Source organism: Cucumis melo, chromosome 4, assembly GCF_025177605.1.
Source record: "Cucumis melo cultivar AY chromosome 4, USDA_Cmelo_AY_1.0, whole genome shotgun sequence".
Classification (NCBI taxonomy): domain Eukaryota; kingdom Viridiplantae; phylum Streptophyta; class Magnoliopsida; order Cucurbitales; family Cucurbitaceae; genus Cucumis; species Cucumis melo.
The window spans coordinates 2,841,905-2,860,016 of record NC_066860.1 but is presented as its reverse complement, the minus strand read 5'-3'; the positions used below and the strand labels follow the sequence as shown (position 1 = coordinate 2,860,016).

Here is an 18,112-nt window from a genome sequence, read left to right as displayed (position 1 = left end):
TAGATGGCTGGGGCTCAATGCTTTAGTCTTTTTCTTCTTCCCAATGTCTAGAGGTTCGAGCTCGATGGATCCATGGCTCCCGACTAACCATGTTAGCCACCTCGCTAATCTCTCACCCCCACAACCCACCAAAATTTTATAAAATAACCCAAAATCTATCCCCCATTCCTTCCTAAAAACTTACCCACAAGTATTAGATACTTTCTTCTTATTTGTTTACGACGCTTCTCTTGCTCTTCCTCTTCAATAACAACAACAAAACGAAAATTCAAACTCATTTAAGACTAAAGATACTTTATCATTTTGTTTACTTTATAAGTATGCTTGAAAAGAACACAAAAAATCTTACGAAAATAAGTGGATCTTTTAGTTAAAACGTCATTCTATCGACAAAGATATGGTAAAAACAATTTTTTCGTTTGCATAAAAAAAAAGAAAAACACGTGATCGTTGACAAAAACCTATGCGGTCTCTTAATTAGTATTTACTGGGAGATCTTTTAGTAATATTTGGAAGATTGTTTATAAAATGTTGCTAAAGGGTGGGAATTACTAAAGTATAAAATTGATGAGAAGCAAACATCTAAGGATTGAACTTGACTCACTCATCAAGGATGATGGGTAAAGATTCTTTGGACAAACACTTTTGGAAGAATACTAAAGCCGTAAAGTCATGAACAACTTTGTTCTCTTCTCGAAAACATGATAAATAATGTCTTTAATAAGATTCATAATCAGATGTTAAACCCTCCATAGTAGCCTCTGCTTCTATTGAGGTTGGTTCCCCCTTTCTACTCAACAACATTCTTCCCGGCATGATCACGAACAATCCGCTCAAGCTCTCCTATGACATTCTTAGGAGTCCAAAACACATTAACATCAGGCTTCCAATGAGTAGGGAACCATTGTGAATGGGAAGATTGAGTTTAAATTCTAAAGCAGAATTGGCAGGATTATACTGAATTGATCAAAAAAGGTGAATGGGTTTTAGTAACATTAGTCATTTTCAAAACCCAGAAGTCTTCTTATGGAAAACTAAGCTGTTAGATGGTGGGAATTACTGTTCATTAACAGCCTAAAATCAATGGGGTATTGGAGGATAACAATCATCATTAACAGCATTCAAAGCTCAACTATACGAATAATATTAACACCCTCGAAGTCTTCCGAACTAGAAGATAAAGAAAAATACTAAAAGAACTCGAAAAGCCGATGGCGTAACAAGCTACACAATGAGACTCACTATATACACAATTGCTTTCTACAATGAGACTCTAAGTTGATCTTCATCAACTGCATTCTTTACTTGGATAAAGTTCGAAGGGAGTTGTTAATCAAACTCACCACCTCTCAAGATGTTATTGAATCGTAAATCCTCTATGTAATAAATATATATATATAGTAGGCTGTACATGTGTAATAAACAAGTCCCCTATGTTATTGTTTGTATTACATCAAGAATGCTATATTTCCTTCATCTTGAGTCCTCCCAGCTTTTGAGCATTTGAATTTTGAAGGTCTTTGCAAACCAATCTTGTTTCCTTGCAAGTATGAAGTTTCCACCAATCATTCCAACCAACATTCCACATCCATATCCAATCAACACTGTCTTCCATCCAATGTGAAAAGATCCTTCATCTTCACCCTCATCAGAGTCTGATGAAGGTGGCTTCAAATCTCCACATTTCTTTGACAATGGATCTCCGCATAACCCCACATTCCCGATGTACGAACTGTTGTCAACGTTGTTAAATTGGTTCCCTAGTGGTATTGGACCAGAGAGGTTGTTGTAAGAGACATTAAATATTGCGAGGAAGTTAAGCTGTGAGAGTTGTTGAGGTATCTGTCCTGAGAGTTGGTTGTGTGAAAGGTCCAAAGATTCAAGTCGAGCCATATTTTTCATCGATGGTGGGATGGGGCCAGTAAGCATGTTATGGGAAAGGTTGAGAGATTGAAGTCCTTGTAGATTCTCGACAACATTTGATATTTCACCTTCAAATTTATTGCTCGAGAGATCAATACTTGTAAAAACCTCTTGGATTCTTGAGTAGTCTCTTTGATTACCTTTGATGGTTATTGTAGTGGAATAGAAAAATTCAAGAGCCCAAACATAGTCGAATGAGAAGGTTACAAATGTGTTTCGATATGTTGATGCTGTTGTGTTGAAAGTCTCCATTCCTTTTGAATTTGTTATATACCTCAAAGGGAGATTACCTGAAAAGTTGTTGTAGGAGAAATCGACGATTCGCAACATTGGGAACTCAGTATTGGTCTCAGGCTCTTCAATTTTCCCATGAAAGTGATTCGACCGAAGTATTAGAAGTCTTAACATGGGAAGAGTTCCAATCCAATAGGGAAAACCATCAGTAAACTGATTGTCACTCAAGTCGATGATCTCCAGAATCTTGCAATTGGCTAACGATCTTGGAACTTGACCTTCCAACTGATTCTGACTGAAATCAAGGAACCTTAATTTGCTCCCTATTCTGAAGCTATCAGGAACAGTTCCATGAAGCAAGTTCTGTCTAAAATTCATAATATCCAAAGAACTGAAATTGCCAATACAATGTGGAAGCACACCACTCATTAGATTGCTTGACAAATCAAGAGCTACAAGTGAACTTAGTTTACATATGGCTGGTAGAATTGGAAGTGATTCTCTTAACTTGTTATTAGAGAGATCCAAGACATAGAGATTAACCCAAGGAAGAGCATCTCGAGGTTCTTCTACGCCTGTTAGCGCATTGTGACTCAAGTTCAAAACCTTCAAACTTTCTCTACTCATGCTCCACATCCATTTGGGTATTTGGCCTTGAATATTGTTCTGTCCAAGTTCTAATACCTCTAACTCATTCTGATTCTCAAGAAATGTTGGAATGTGAGTTAAATTGCAGGATCCAAGTCCTAAAAGATTGAACTTTGGAAGAGTTACATTTTGGCTACCAACTTGATCGTCAATAACCGCTAAATCATTGGCAGTTAGGTGAAGTTCGGTAAGGTTCTCGAGTTTCAAAAACATGCTCAACTCCACAGTCCCATTCAAGTAATTATACTGAAGATAAAGATGCTTCAGATTGGTAAGTTGAGATAAAGATTTTGGGATTGAACCAGTCAACTTGTTTCCATACAGATGAAGATCAGTTAACATTGCAAAATTTCCAATCCAAGATGGAATCTCACCCGTTAATTCATTTTCACCCAAAAGTAGCTGTTCAATGTTAGTCAAATTTCCAAGAGAAGGCATAAGAGTACCACCCAACCTAATCCCAGAAAGACCCAAGAAAACAAGCTTTTTCTGCTTACCAACCCAAGACAAAGTTGCATCACTAAACTCATTATAGCTAAGAAACACACGATTCATCTCGGTTAAGCGTTCGAGAGATGAAGGAATTCGACCACTAAAGTTGTTTAAATGAAGTTCCAACTCCTGTAGTCCAGTAATATTACCGAGTGAATCAGGAACTGTCCCAGAAAAACTACAATTTCCCAACTTCAAAGAAGTCAAGGACTTAAGATTTTCAATGGAAGAAGGTATTTCACCATGAAATGAACTTTGTTCAACCCATATCCTCTGAAGAGAACTATTAAAGTTAAACTCAGGGAAAGTACCAGAGAGATTTGGATTGTAAGGAATTATAAGAAGTTGCAAATTTGGTAAGTGAAAGATTTTCTGAGGAAAATTTCCATTCAACTCACAATCTCCTAAGCTAAGAGACATCAAAGAAGACATATTTGCAAGAAAATCAGGAACAGCAGAAGATATATTAACCCGACTAAAACGAAGATTTTCTAACTTAGACAACCTTGAAATTGCTGATGGGATTGGTCCAAAAAACCTAGAATTACCAAGATCCAGCTGCCTCAAATCAGAAAGTTGCCCAATACCTGAAGGGATTGGAGAGAGATTGAAGTTGTTGTCAGCAAGAATAAGTGTTTGAAGATGAACTAGTCTAAAGAGGCTGTTGTTAGAGTCAATAGAACCATAAAGACAGCCGCCGGCAAGGTTAAGTCCGATAACATTTCCGGTCTGGTTGCTGCACTCGACGCCATCCCATGAACAGCAATCATCTGTTTCACCCCAAGAAGCAACCATTGGAGGTGAGCCTGAGCAAGATGGATCAGAAACGAAGGTGTTCTTGAACTGTAACAGAGCAGATCTGTCTGAAGTTTGACATTTAGCTGCTGATGAGGAGTGGATGAAGAACAGCAAGAACACTAGAGCGAAAAATGATAAGTTCATTTTCATGGTGGTAATGGTAATGGTAATGAATATCTTTTATGGGTTTAGAGAAAGTTCTGAAATTTTTGGGGTTATGTGAATGCAAGTTGGATTTTTTATGAATGGATATTCAAAGGGTATGTGTGGAATACTGTGGATTGATTTCTATGGTTTGAAAGTTGATGTCAATGAAGTTTTTTCTCATTCAAATTTTCTCAGCTTTGTACAAATGAAGTGGGAAAACAAATACTGTATTGGTCAATTTCATGTTTTTTCTTGACCAATATCAATTATTTATGTTTGGATTGTATCACGATGTTTGAATGGTTTACTTCGATTCAAACTCGCTTTTCTACCTAAACACATGCTGAATCAATCGAATTATATCAGTTGATCAACTTGATTTTTTGGTGTGTCATGATCATCCTTAGTCTAAAGTAAAAATATCAAGTAGTATTTAAACCAATTGTTTATAATTACGGTATTTTCCAAATTAAAAAAGAAAAAATAAATTATTTGTTAGCTTTTATACTTTATTACCTAAAGACTTCTAACTCAAGGAAAAAAAAATTAAAATAAAAGCTTGAATTATTATAATTAATAAACTATTGATCGATAACTTTTGAAGTTTAAAAAATGTTATACATTCCTTTTGCGATATAAATATTAAAAAGTATTTTTATTTAAGTAATTTTCTGAGAATTTCAATTCTTGTGATTAAGTTCTAAGGCTTCGTTTGAAGTTTATGTCTCTTAAAATAATTATCGATAACTCTGCTTTTAAAAAAAATTGACTGTGTATTTGTAAATTCAAACTAAATTGAACTAGATATTTACACTTTCACTTAAAATTGAAGTTAGTTAGTTATATATATAATTTTTATAATTTAAACTACAAACTACATTTTACCAAAAAAAAAAGAAAAAAAGAAAGTATAAATTACATTAGGATACATTATTAAATATCTACCATTATATTGACAACATATATTAATAGCAAATAACAAAAATATTAATAAATAAATTACAAACAGATTGATTGATGTTTGTTTTGTACTATTGGTTTAGTTCCTAATTTATAAATGATATATAGTAAATAAATGAGAATGGAAAACAATTGGCTTTGAGGACCATTTGGTGGTCTTATCGTTTTGTTATTTGAAAATATCTATCGATCGACTTTTCTTCACAATTTTACTACAAACTGATCGGCTAAAATTATATATAAATGGTAAAGTTAAAGGGCAAAGAGGAGGATCGGGTTATGGTAACCCAATCCTTATTCGGAAAAGGTTATTATAACCCTAGTTTTATCCCCTCAATCATTTCTTAATTCATTTTATCATAATATATCTAACATATATATAACATTACCTATTTAACTCTTCCCCTAAACACATCTTATCATAACATTTCTTTCATAATTCTTCCTCCAAACGCATCTTATCATAATCTTAGGTTTATCAGAACTCTGACTCCTCATAACCTAACTATTCCTCCAAACGGTCCCAAAGGGTTTTTTGGATAAATGGAAAAAAAATTTAAGATTACAAAATGGTAAAAGATATCATCACTTAAGTTAAAACGTCGAATATTCAAATTTGAAGTTATCATAAAAAAAAAAAAAATTAAGTGCACCATATTCCTCTCTTGAATTTGCTTGGTTGGAATCTCATAATTGATACACGCTATAACAAGTATGATGTATCAATTACGGACAAAAATGCAATATACTTGTTATATGACTATACCATAGACAATTTGAAAAGTATAAAAGAAGATGTTATGTGTTGCCACGTATTTTTATCAAAAATCTTTTTGACAAAAATAAAAAAGACCCATCCATTAATTTCCCTAAATCATAGGATTAATTAGAGTCATAAAGTTAAATTGAGATGTAAATTTTTGTAAGTCAATTTGGATCTCATGAGAAGTTTTTGGTCTAAGATGAAAGTCGCAAAAGGAGTTAAAAATAGTGGGGAGATGCAATGAAGAGTAGGCGAAGAAAATGGGTCACTCGCCCCATCTAGTCTACCTTCACGTTGAGACCAACTTCTCTCTTCCTCTTTTATATATATATATATATATATATATAATATGATTGAAGGGAAGACCAATCGATTGGTCTTTCTGAATAGATTAATTGACGTAACTGAATTTCTTGTTTTGTTATCTACATTTTATTAATGTTTTCAAAAACCAAGTTAAGTTTTGATAACTAAAAAAATAGTTTTTATGTTTGACTAAGAATCGAACACTTATACTTAAAACAATATAGATAATTGTATTGAGAGTTATACGTCTGAAAAAATCAAGAGACCTCACACTCTTTATAATATATATATATATATATATAAAGATATTTCTCTCATAATTAAGAAAAATAATATAATTAAGAAAAATAATATACTTACGGTGTATTTGATTTAATTTTTAAAATGTTAAATTAATTTTTACAATAAGTCAATTTGAAAATAAATTAAAGTATTTGACGATTATCTTATTTCAAAGTATGTATTAAAAAATTGTTTAAATAAAAATGATTTATATATAGAGAGAGAGGTTGTTCAAAAATACAATAAATCGGTAAAGTATTTACACTTTATAGAACAATTTAAAAAATAGAAGAAAACTCACATGTCCACAATTGGAATTAAATACAAAAAATACTGTGTTAATACGCGATTAATTGGTCACATGGGCACGTGAGTAATCTTCTTCTAAATGATCGTGCAGTTCTTTTTAAACAATGAAAAAATGGCTTCAAATTTATCACTAATGATCGTGTTAAACTATGGTAAGTAGTCGTTTAGATCATATCAACACGATTGTATAGTTCTTTTTAAACGCTGGAAAAATGACTTCAAATTTAAATGATCATGTTAACAATGGTAATCGATGGCTTATATCATGTCAAAATGATATTTAAATTATCTTAATATTTTTGAATATGAGAAAGATAAAATAGGTTTCAAACAACCTTATCGAAAACGATGAATATGAAATATGAGATTTAAATATAAAAATAAAAGAAAAGAAAATCTAAAAGAGAAAATGAATAAATCTCAAAAAGAAAAAAAAAAATTGACGGATCGTCTGTAATATTCAAAGACAAATCTGAAGATTATAAAAACATTGTATCGACTTCATGGACTTCTGCTTTTTCTACTACACATGTATAAATATTTTTTGTTTCGTTCCATTTATGAAAATTAACACACACACATATATATATATATATAAACAATTTAAACACACTCTTCATTATTAATCATTAAAAAACAAACAAATTAGTTATTAAACCCAAGATCATTATTACACCATAGAACCAAAGCAAAATATGTATATTCTATCACTCCTTCCTACATGTTAGCTTTTATACTTTTACTACCTAAAGACTTCTAAGTCCACTTTAAGTCAAGAAAAAATAAATAAATAATAAAAAAAGTTGAAATAAAATCTTGAATTGTTATAATTAATAAACCATTGATTAATAACTTTTGAAAAGGTTTTAAAGATGCTTTTATTTAAGAATTTCGATCCTTATGATTAACTTTTAATTTTCGTTTGAGATCGAGGTAACTTTTAAAATAATTATTTTTTTAAAAAATTAACTCTTATATGAATCAAAATTAGTGTTTAGCGAATTCAAACTAAATTGAATTAAATATTATTTAATTATTTATAAAAAAATTCATTTAAAATTGAAGTTATTTAGTTATATATATATATATATATATATATATATATATATATATATATATATAATTTTTATAATTTAAATCCCAAACTACATCTTACCAAAAGCAAAATAGTATTATGATACATTAGGAAATATCTACCATATTAATTAATAGCAAATAACAAGAATATTAATAAATAGATTTTAATAAAAATTACAACAAATTCCTAAATAATTAAAAAAAATTACATGACAATATATCAATGGCAAGTAAACAAAAAAAAAAAAAAAAGGAAAACAATTAAAACATTTGTGCTTTAAGTCAATAAAGATTTTAAATGACAAAGATATCAATCAAAAATAAATTTTAAAAAAATTGTAGTGGAGATTGCTTTTAAGTCATCCAATTTGAGATAATTCTAAATAAATAACAATACAAATATATTTAACATAAAATTGTAAGTCATATGGGAAGAAACTATCACCCAATAACAATTTGGATGAAAAAAAATGAGAGAAATGAAAAAGAAAATAACTATCGAATAAAAAGAAGATGATTGAAAAAAAAAAAAAAGTAAAAACAAGTAAAAAAAAAAACGATCTTAAATTTGTATAACCTAATTTCGTACGAAATAAGAATAAAATAAATATGGAACCTAAAATAAAAAGCTACAATCATGTGTTAGAACTTGCATTACCAAACATGTAAAACGGTTGCAGCGTCTACACAACCTTAAATTGATACTCCAATTGGCTAAGACAAGAATATACTTTTAATATGGAACGAGTCATGCTCATGTAGACTTATGATATCATGTTGGCACATTTTAGATAATTTGTAACATACAAAAAGTTAGTTGTATACTTCAATTGAAGAAAAATTTGTATTATCAACATCAACTTTATATATTTATAATTTGTTTGATGGCTCAATACTTCTTGAGAATTAAATGTTTGATTAGTTTTAATCCTAATGATGAAGATCTGCTAAAAAACAGACAAAATTCACTATACTTGATTTTTTCACGAAGCGTAAATATTTTATCAATTTTTTATTTTTGACCATTTCCTTTTAAAATATATATATACACACTATTGTACGCTTCAAATTCATAATGCCCATTCAATTCTAACTTCCTAAAACTAACCCTTAAATGCATAATATTTAAAGAAAGAACGATAGAAAAAGAAAAAAAAAAACTGTTTTCTAGTTGAGAGCTTCAAAGTATAACTATGTTCGTAAACTATCTCGTGTTGTTTGTTTTTGTTTTTCATTAAATTAAGTCGATTTTATCTGTATGTTTTATGATGACTTGCATGTATCTTAAAATAATGAATGAATTCTCAACCAAATTTTAAAAAGAAAAACAATTTTTTTTAAAAAAAAAACTCTTTTTTTCATCGAACAAAACAATTTTTTAAAAGTTATTTTTGTAGTTTTCAAAATTTAGTGTTTTTTAAATAGATAGCAAAAGAAGTAGTGTCTATAAGCTTTATTTAAAAAAAAACAAAAAACTAAATAGTTACCGAACGTGACTTTAATTTTAGTAAAATGTGTTTAAACGAGATGTGTGCATTTTATAATAAGTAAAAAGTCGTATGATTATAAAATATATGAAGATGGATCAAACTAAAAATAAAAAAGTTTTAGTGTAGGATTATAACAATTTTTATAGTTAAGGGGTGGGTTCGATAATAAATTTATAAAGTATGCTAATTTAACACAATATCGAACCAATAAACTTGGATAACTTGTTAAAACTCGCTAATGAAGTATGATAAATAGTTGAAAATACACATTACGTATGTAAAATTAAATTCCCAAACTTACAATAATTATAGAGATTAGACCTTCGATGACGAAAATCGAACCCTAAGACTTATACATTTCTATAATCATATAAGTTTGAAGATCTAACTTTAGCACGAGTATAAGTTCGAGGACTCAAATTTTATAATTAAAAGTTTTGGGGTGGTTTTTGCAAATATTTTAATTCATTGTGCAGAAATTATTGCAAAAACGGCGAACGTTAAGCCCTCTTTTGCAATTATTACCGTTTAAGGAATCTATCAATAAAAGAGAAATGGAACTCGGTTGAATGTTTGGAAAAAAAAGTCAAATTCAGAAACTAATTTACTATACAGCCCCTAAAAGTAGAGTGAAAAACACAATTCAAGGAAGGTTATTATCGTCATTTAGACACTAGAAAACGTCAATTTTCAATTACTTTCCTAAAGTGGGCTATTTCTCCTTCCATAACTGGAAAAATCCTCTTCTCGCCTGAGCGAGCAAAAACTATCTTCTTCATCTTCACTGTGAACTTCCATGGCGTCTTTCCCGGCATATGGCGAAGCCGCTGGGTCAAGATCCGGCGGGAAAATTGTTCGAGCTAGGCGAGTTCAAAGTAGGAAGACTCCTTATGAGCGTCCTGGACCTTCGAATTTGGGCCCTGGAGGAAACCCTAGTTGGATCTCTAAGTTCATTTTCTCGCCTACTCGTACCATTGCTACCGGCGCTGGAAAATTGCTCTCTTCTGTCTTCGTTTCTGATTCCTCGTCATCCTCTTCGGAGAGTGATTCAGGTTGGTTTAACTTTGAGCTGAATTTTGGTGTTTGTTTTTTGAAATTACGCGGATGGAGTAGTTGTTGTACTTAGGGTTAGTAATGGTTAAAATGTTTGTGGTTGTTTGATGTGCGGCGAAATGTAAGGTTATTTTGAGGAAACGAGAAGTTGTAGGAGTTCTGAACTTTGTGCTAGCTAAAGAAGAGTCAATGTAGTTCGAACTTTTGAAAGTGAATTTGAAATGGAGGTAGTATAGTACTTGAAAAGAAGTAAGCAACACTTTGTGAACTTAATGGTGTTTGCTGTTTAGTATGCGTAGTAAGCTGATTAGGATGCTTAATTAGCTGATTTCTTTAGTTAATTTAGTTGGTTTAAATTTATCGTATGCTTGTAACGTAATGAATCTACATTTTAAAATTAACTTAAGAATGCAATTTCTAGTTTTTGGACTTTCGGTTACAGATTCAAACTGCACAAGCATTTCTAGACTAATTCTGAGCTCCTGGCTTATATTTCAAGGTTGTATCGTTATCGTATGTCAATTTAAGTTTGATCTATTTTAGAACATGAAACAGTATTTCCGTTCTTTTAGAGAAAAGTTACAATAAATGATCTATACTCTCTTATGGGAGCTTATTAGAATACACACCAATTAGAATCAATTACAGCAAAAGTATAATTACAAAAGGCCTCAGGAAATAGTTTCCTGTTTCAAAGAAAGGAAAAGAAAAAGACCTAAACGCCTGAGGAAATATTGTGAAGACTGAAGTGCAACGAAACTTTCCAGTGCCTTGGCAATTGTAAGAGTTGGTGAATTCAATTAGGGCTTCCTTCAGGGCCCAAATTTGAAAGTCCAAGACACTCTTAGGAGTCTTTAACTCCTAGCTTGCTTGGTTCCATCCATTTTTCCATGGGATTGCTGCTGCCCATGGTGTTTAGGCGTGTAGGAGCGAACACCATTGACCTTTTCAATTAGATATTTAGCACTGAGGATCTCAAATCACTTTACAACATTGAACATCGACGATTATCGCCTTAGAAAATTATTGTATCATTCTTGTTTCCCTTTTTTCAAAAAAAAGGAAGATAATAGTATCATCATTGACGTAAAAGTGAATTGCATGAACCTGCTTATTTGCACTCTCTGACTGATCATTCTACCAAGAATGCCTTTGACAATGACAAAGAAGAAGGAGGAAGCTAGTTGCCTTATCTTAGACTCCTTGATGCCACTACTATTTCCTTTTGTTTTCCATCCAAAAATGTTGAAAATTTAGTTAGTGAAATGCATCCCTGATCCCCATCTGCATTAGTCATCTAGGTCCTGTTTTATTTTTTCAACAATATCATTTATCAGATCATTGATGCATGTCTGTTTAGTGCATGCAGAAAATATGTGATTTGATTTGCAAATGGAAATTTGATTTAAAACTTATATCAAGGCAATGCTATGTCAATTCATGTATATATACACACAGTTGTGTGTTAGATCAATGGACTAAGTTGATGACTAATAATACATCTTTTATGTTGGATGTTTCATTCATATGGTTTCTTTTAGTTCCTTCTACATCTTTCATTCTCTTTTCGCATTTATTACTCATTTGAGTGTCAAGTTCTCAGCCTTTAGTTCTGATGATGTGGCTCAAGATTTATTGTATCTTATTTTAACAGAGGATGACGATGAGGACGATGTTCGTGATGAACGTCATGTCTTTCAGGGAGCTGAAGGAGGGAAGAAGGTAAACAATCTATGAGTTAAATCATGTGCTTGTTTAGGTGCTTGTCTCACTATTGCTCAATGTAAGAAATATCTCAATATATTTATAGCAGACCTGCTATCAAGTTTGATATGTGGCTGAGTGCTGCAGTATAATGTTTCTCAATTCCTTCTATATTGAAGGAAAGAGTTTTCTTGATTAAATGATGCAGCATTGTAGTGGACCTAACGGTTTTAGGGTTAGCTAGTGCTATGCTGGACTGTGGATCAAAGATATATTCTTAGGTCAACATGGTAGTTATATGAATAAAATATATGTGAAAAAGTCGAAGTGTAAGACAACAGATTGTTTGGTATTTTATTTATAGACTACTACGGCATTGTGTCTGATTGTCAACTTTTATGTTGGAAGAATGGGACATCAGAGATGGTCAGCTTATTTAGGAAGGACTTTCCACCAGAGAAAAAAGATAGCAAGCATCTAATTGAACAGCTACTGATGCAGGAGACCTTCTCTAGGTACGGCATTGATTTTGTAAGAAGTTCTGTGTGAACTTGTTCATTGTTTCATGCCTTAATTCTATATTTTTCACTATAACCAAACCATTGTGTTGGTATTGGTTTAACCTTATAAATTGATCTAGACATTTCTTACGTAATTCTCTATCAATTAACTGGAAAAAAAAGCAATCTTCATTTTGTTTCCTGTGCTTAACAATGCTCTCTTGGTTTTTCTAGCTTGCTTGTACTTTTATCTTGATCAAGGATATGGTTTCAGACTTTCAGTTTATTTAGACTTTCTGCTCATGCTCAAGGATATGGTTTCAGACTTTCAGTTTATTTAGACTTTCTGCTCATGCTCAAATAAGTTGTTCTTCCTGTTCAAACTGAAGTTCTATATGTTCAATGGTGATGGTTTCATGGTTAAATAGTTTAGTTCATGAATGGCAAATGACAAAAAAATGAGCTTAGTTTTTTGAATTACCACTTAGATGAGAGCCTTCAATTATTTGTTCTAGTGGGTTCTGGTCCATATCATTCTCACTTTTATTCAAGCAGGGCAGAGCGTGACAAGTTAGTTCAGATAATTGAATCAAGGGTTGTAGAACGTCAAACCTTTGAAGGCCATGCTGCAGAGAGGCTGACTGAGATATCAAACAGAAATGTTGATAGTGGTACTGACCCTCCAATTTTCTGTAAACTAGAATTTTAATTTTGTGCAAACATTGACTTCTGTTAACATTTAGAAAAACAAAAAAGTTTGTGAGTTTTCTTAGTAAGAAATTCAAACTTTATTACCAGATTTAGACTTGTACAAATTGATACAGATGGTGGCAGGCCTGCAGTCTGCAGCTCAGCAATTCTTGAGGCAAAAAAATGGTTGAATGAAAAACGATTAGGACTGGGGTCTACTTCGACATTAAAATTGGATGATGGACCATGCACCTTGAATTCCACGATGTTGCCTATGGTTGGTGATTCTTTCTCTTGTTGTTCTTGAATGGCATATGAATAATCACGGAATAGATTCAACTTTTATTTACCTTACAGTTGACTATTCCTCTTAGTTCAAATGTCATGGACTCCTTTTCTGCAAAGGATTTATCTGTATACATGACATATCCCATTTTCTGTAAATTTGATCATTTCTTGCTAGTTCTTTTTTTCTGATGTCATTTAAATCCATGATTCTATTCTTCTTTTTCCCTTTCAACACCGTTTCTCCCAAGACTTTCTCCCAAGTGAATTTCCACATGGACATTAGATTTTCTTTTTGCTGATTGAGCTAAATTTCAGCTGATTTCTTCAACCAATTTTAAGCCATTAGGTTAGACTGATGTAAAAATAAAAAGAACTAGTGAAGAAAACATATACGTGTCCTGGCACTTCGTGGTTATCAAATTTCTCTAGGAATGAGAATAGAGTGAAGAAAGTTTGTAATCGCACCTTTGTCCTTGGCCCATCCACATTGCACAATTTTTTTTTTAAACTTGTGTATAATAATATCATTCTACCAATTACTTTTTGTGGGATCAGATGGTTTATTTAGCTACTACTTGGTATAAGCTGAACATTTCATTTTTCTTTTTTTGAAACAAAGTGAACATTTCTTTATGTAACTATGATTTAGCTCGTATCTTTGCTAAATTGATAATTGGAATTCTTTTTGATACCTTCCTAACTAGGGCTGTAATTTCCTTCCATGTGTATGTTTCTCCTCTTTCAAGTATCCATTGCTTGCTAATGTTAAACAACAATGACAATTGTTGATATTTGTTTCTATATATTGATTTCTTCTTAGAATATTGAAGTATATGCTGGTGCAGGTTAACAACGAAGAGATGGGTTCACCTGTAGATGTAGCCAAATCATACATGCAGGCACGCCCTCCATGGGCCTCTCCGTCCACGAATAATTTTGAGTTCAAGTCTCCCTCACCATTAGGGTTACAGCTTTTCAAAGAAGAAACATCATATTCAATTAGTGGAAATCCACTGTCTTCATCTAGGGTAACATTTTATACACTAAACTTCACTCATGATGCTTTCCCCCATCATTTCTCCCATGTTACAATTTTTTTTAAAGTATGACTGTCTTTCGACCACATGAAGCTCAATTCATATATATATTTTTTAGTTTCTAAAAAATGATATAATAAATATAGCACCATGAGGGCTGACCGTCGTTGACTGGTAGGTAGATTGTGGTTTTTGGTTTTCCTCTCTTTTTCATGTCCCTATCATGTGTGGATACTTGTAAGGACATGAATATATATATTTCTAGTACAACACAACCCGTCATTCTGTTTGTTGACATTGGAGTGCAGATTAAAAGGGAATCTCCTACCAGTGGATCATGGAACATCCAGGAGGAACTACGACGTGTGCGTTCCAAAGCAACTGAAGAAATGCTAAGATCTCCATCTTCCAAATTTGATTGGTCTTCACTTGCCACAGGCTCAGACTACAAAACAAATTTAAGTTCTACACGTTTCAACCATCTGAAAATTCCTAGTGGAGATAAAATACAACATGCTGTGAAGCCAATAGATAAATCAATGTATTGGTCCGCAGACAATACCGTTACTCATAACTTATCGGGTACACATTTCTGGAGTGCAATCTATTTGTAGTTTGGAATTCCATAAACATTGTTAACCTCATTTGCACTCACAGAGTCAAAGACTGCAGAAGATGTGTCAGAAAATGAAGCTTGCCAACTCGGTACAACAAGCATTGTTCTACAACAGGATAAGGTAACATACTCCCAGAAGGGCTTTGCTAGGCCTCCTGCTGTGAACGTATATTCTAGGAGGGGTAAAATGGAAAATTGCTTATCTGACCGTTAACTTTTGTACTTGCTATGTATGAGTGGCGACGTGAGTTTGAGAGTAACTTTTTGGACAGGTTCTCGAGTGTAGGGAAGGGAAGTGACCAGCCCTCTTAAATTGGCTGGCCTTTTTGTGAGGCAATATGACCCTTTTCGATATTGATATTCATAAATAAGACTAGATATCTATCATTCTTGTCCATCTTCTCTCTCGATTTGCTATCTCAAGAAGTATTTAGTGTCTGTTCTATGAAACTTTTTTTTTTTGTTAATAACTCATTTTGGTGAATTTGTATCGATCTTACTTGATATTTGATACAGTTCAATTATTCCCTTCCCTTGCAGGATTTGGAAACCAATCCTACCACTCAGATGAAAGGTATGTATAGTTCTTTCTTAACATATTACATTACTCTTTTATACACAAACACACACACACACACACACATATATAGGATTAAGCAGTAGTTTCTACCGGATTTATGATTTATCATAGTGCTAACAAAAGATTTTGAAATCAATGATTATCAAAAATAAAATGTTCATTATCTTTGGAACAAAAATTGAAAAAAAAAAAAAGAATATGCATCAATTGGTGAACTGTATGTTACTTTCTTTGCAGTATCAAATTCAAGTTTAGATGAGAGAGAATGCTCTACAATGCACGAAGATGCGGGGCTGGCCAACGGTTTTCCTCCACTACCTAGGTACCCCAGTGCCTCGTCTCCCCCGACCTCTCCATCCAGATAAATACTGTGCAATAGCTGAGTTTCTTTTCTTGCATTGCAGTTCTTCGGGGGAGCTTGGTGTAGAACAGAACCATTTTAACAATATAGTTGAAGAAAACAATTCATCAGGTCATGATCACATGGCGAAAGACCAGCCTGTGGAGGAGCGATGCGAACTTTTAAGTGAAGTGTCCATGGAGGTTCCAGATATGAATGAAACCGATACTGATAAAATTGTATCGGACGGAAATGATGCTAGTAAAGTTGTATCGGAAGACAACAGTAGCTGTAAAATCTCCAAAGAAAACGGCGGTGGTAATGTTAAGAGTGTGGAGAAGCCAAGTTCAGAAAGCGGGGTCGCAGTGGGGAAGACTGGGAGCGGAACGGCATATCTGCGACGGGGAAGACGGAGAAACTGAGGTGGGGGGTAACGAGAATATAGTTTGTGTTGAATTTTTGTTTTGAAGCAAACATTGAACATAAAACTTTTGACCATTAGCTCCTCAAGCAAGGCGGTTGTATCATGAGTAGTTTGTATGGATTTGTATAGAGCTAGATCATAGAATCAGCTTGAATAAGCAGCAGCAGCAACAACAACAACAAAAAAGAAGCTTTGTGTATTTAAGTTGTGGAGAAATTCTATGTTATAAGTGGCTAAATTCTAGGTTTTTGTATCCATTTTAATTCTTAATACTCAAATATCACTCATGTATAATTCATGAATATAATACTAGAATCAAATGGGTACTAATATGCAAATGGCAATTAGGTTTTGTACGTGGGTGATTGTGAATGGCTAAAACAACTCTTTATCTTCGAACTTTTAGTTGCAAAAAGGAAAATTATTGTAAAGTTGCAAAAAGGAATATTATTGTAAATGATAAGGTCGTGGAAAATATTTACTAATAAAGTTTCATATTTTTATTGGATTTTCAAACTGATATAAAGTAACCATTCAATTTATTTATATTTGACAAATAATATAATTCAATTTTATATATATTTGTATTTTTTTGAATTGCTATTAATAATACCTCTCTATTATCGAGAATAAGTTTGTTTGTAAAGCTCTCTTTTGTATAGGTTAGCTTTTTATTTGTCGGTAATAAAATAAACAAATGATATTTTTAAATATAAAAAAATGAACCAAAATATTTATAAAAATAACAAAATATCATAATTTATCTACAATGGATCACGATAGATCAAGATATACTACGATTTGTGTGATTGTGTATCTGGATCACGATACACATATATATACATATATGATAGTTTATCTTTATCTATCGTGATCGCTCTATCTATTATATTTATAAATACTGTTAGATGTTTCGATATTTAAAAAACTATTCAATAATCTATCTCTTTTATCATTTTGGTTTTGTAAATATTTTAGTTCATTCTGTTTATATTTGAAAAAGCTTCAAGAAAAAGCTAAAAAAAAAAAGTAGGTTTCAAGGATAACATATGGGCAAAATGTAAAGAATGTATTATGTTTATAGCTAAAAGTGCAACCAAAAAGTAGAATTAGAAAAACCAAAATCAATCCAAATTCTTAGTATAAAGAAGAAAATGTTGCTTTTTTTTAAAAAAAGAAAAAAAACAACAAGCCCATGTAATTTAAATTCTTCTTAAATAATACAAATATTAGATTAATAACAATTTTTTCAAAAATAAAACAATACACGAAAATATTTACATAAAATATAACAATTTTTTTAAAAAAATTGAAATAGAATAATTTTAAAAAGAAAAAAAAAATCCCCAGACCCACTTTGAAATAACAAAAATATTCCGCTATTAATCGACACGTAAAAATACTCGCACTATCAATAATATATCTGTTTTGTTATATATGTGTGTGTATGT

At 32.0% G+C, this 18,112-nt stretch overlaps 2 protein-coding genes across 2 annotated transcripts; one reads left to right on the top strand and one right to left on the bottom strand.

Annotated features, from left to right (window-relative positions):
• Positions 1-1,108: 1,108 nt before the first annotated feature.
• LOC103503759 (receptor-like protein 6) lies at positions 1,109-4,439 on the bottom strand. The gene has a single exon (XM_008468089.3). It carries the CDS (start codon positions 4,243-4,245, stop codon positions 1,474-1,476), a length of 2,772 nt encoding a protein of 923 aa, XP_008466311.2. The 5' UTR covers positions 4,246-4,439; the 3' UTR covers positions 1,109-1,473.
• A 5,730-nt stretch (positions 4,440-10,169) lies between these two features.
• LOC103504017 (protein KAKU4) lies at positions 10,170-16,918 on the top strand. The gene is made up of 11 exons (XM_017048092.2): positions 10,170-10,481; positions 12,137-12,204; positions 12,595-12,701; positions 13,242-13,357; positions 13,511-13,653; positions 14,510-14,692; positions 15,010-15,283; positions 15,359-15,438; positions 15,858-15,891; positions 16,135-16,219; positions 16,302-16,918. The coding sequence occupies exons 1-11, from the start codon at positions 10,226-10,228 to the stop codon at positions 16,657-16,659; spliced, it is 1,704 nt and encodes a 567-aa protein (XP_016903581.2). The 5' UTR covers positions 10,170-10,225; the 3' UTR covers positions 16,660-16,918.
• The last annotated feature ends 1,194 nt before the right edge of the window (positions 16,919-18,112 follow it).

Coding starts and splice junctions, on each gene's coding strand:
- LOC103503759 (XM_008468089.3), bottom strand. CDS start 4,245: ATGAAAATGAACTTATCATTTTTCGCTCTAGTGTTCTTGCTGTTCTTC.
- LOC103504017 (XM_017048092.2), top strand. CDS start 10,226: ATGGCGTCTTTCCCGGCATATGGCGAAGCCGCTGGGTCAAGATCCGGC. Junction 12,702..13,241: donor ATGCAGGAGACCTTCTCTAG/GTACGGCATTGA, acceptor TTATTCAAGCAG/GGCAGAGCGTGACAAGTTAG. Junction 15,439..15,857: donor TTGTTCTACAACAGGATAAG/GTAACATACTCC, acceptor CTTCCCTTGCAG/GATTTGGAAACCAATCCTAC.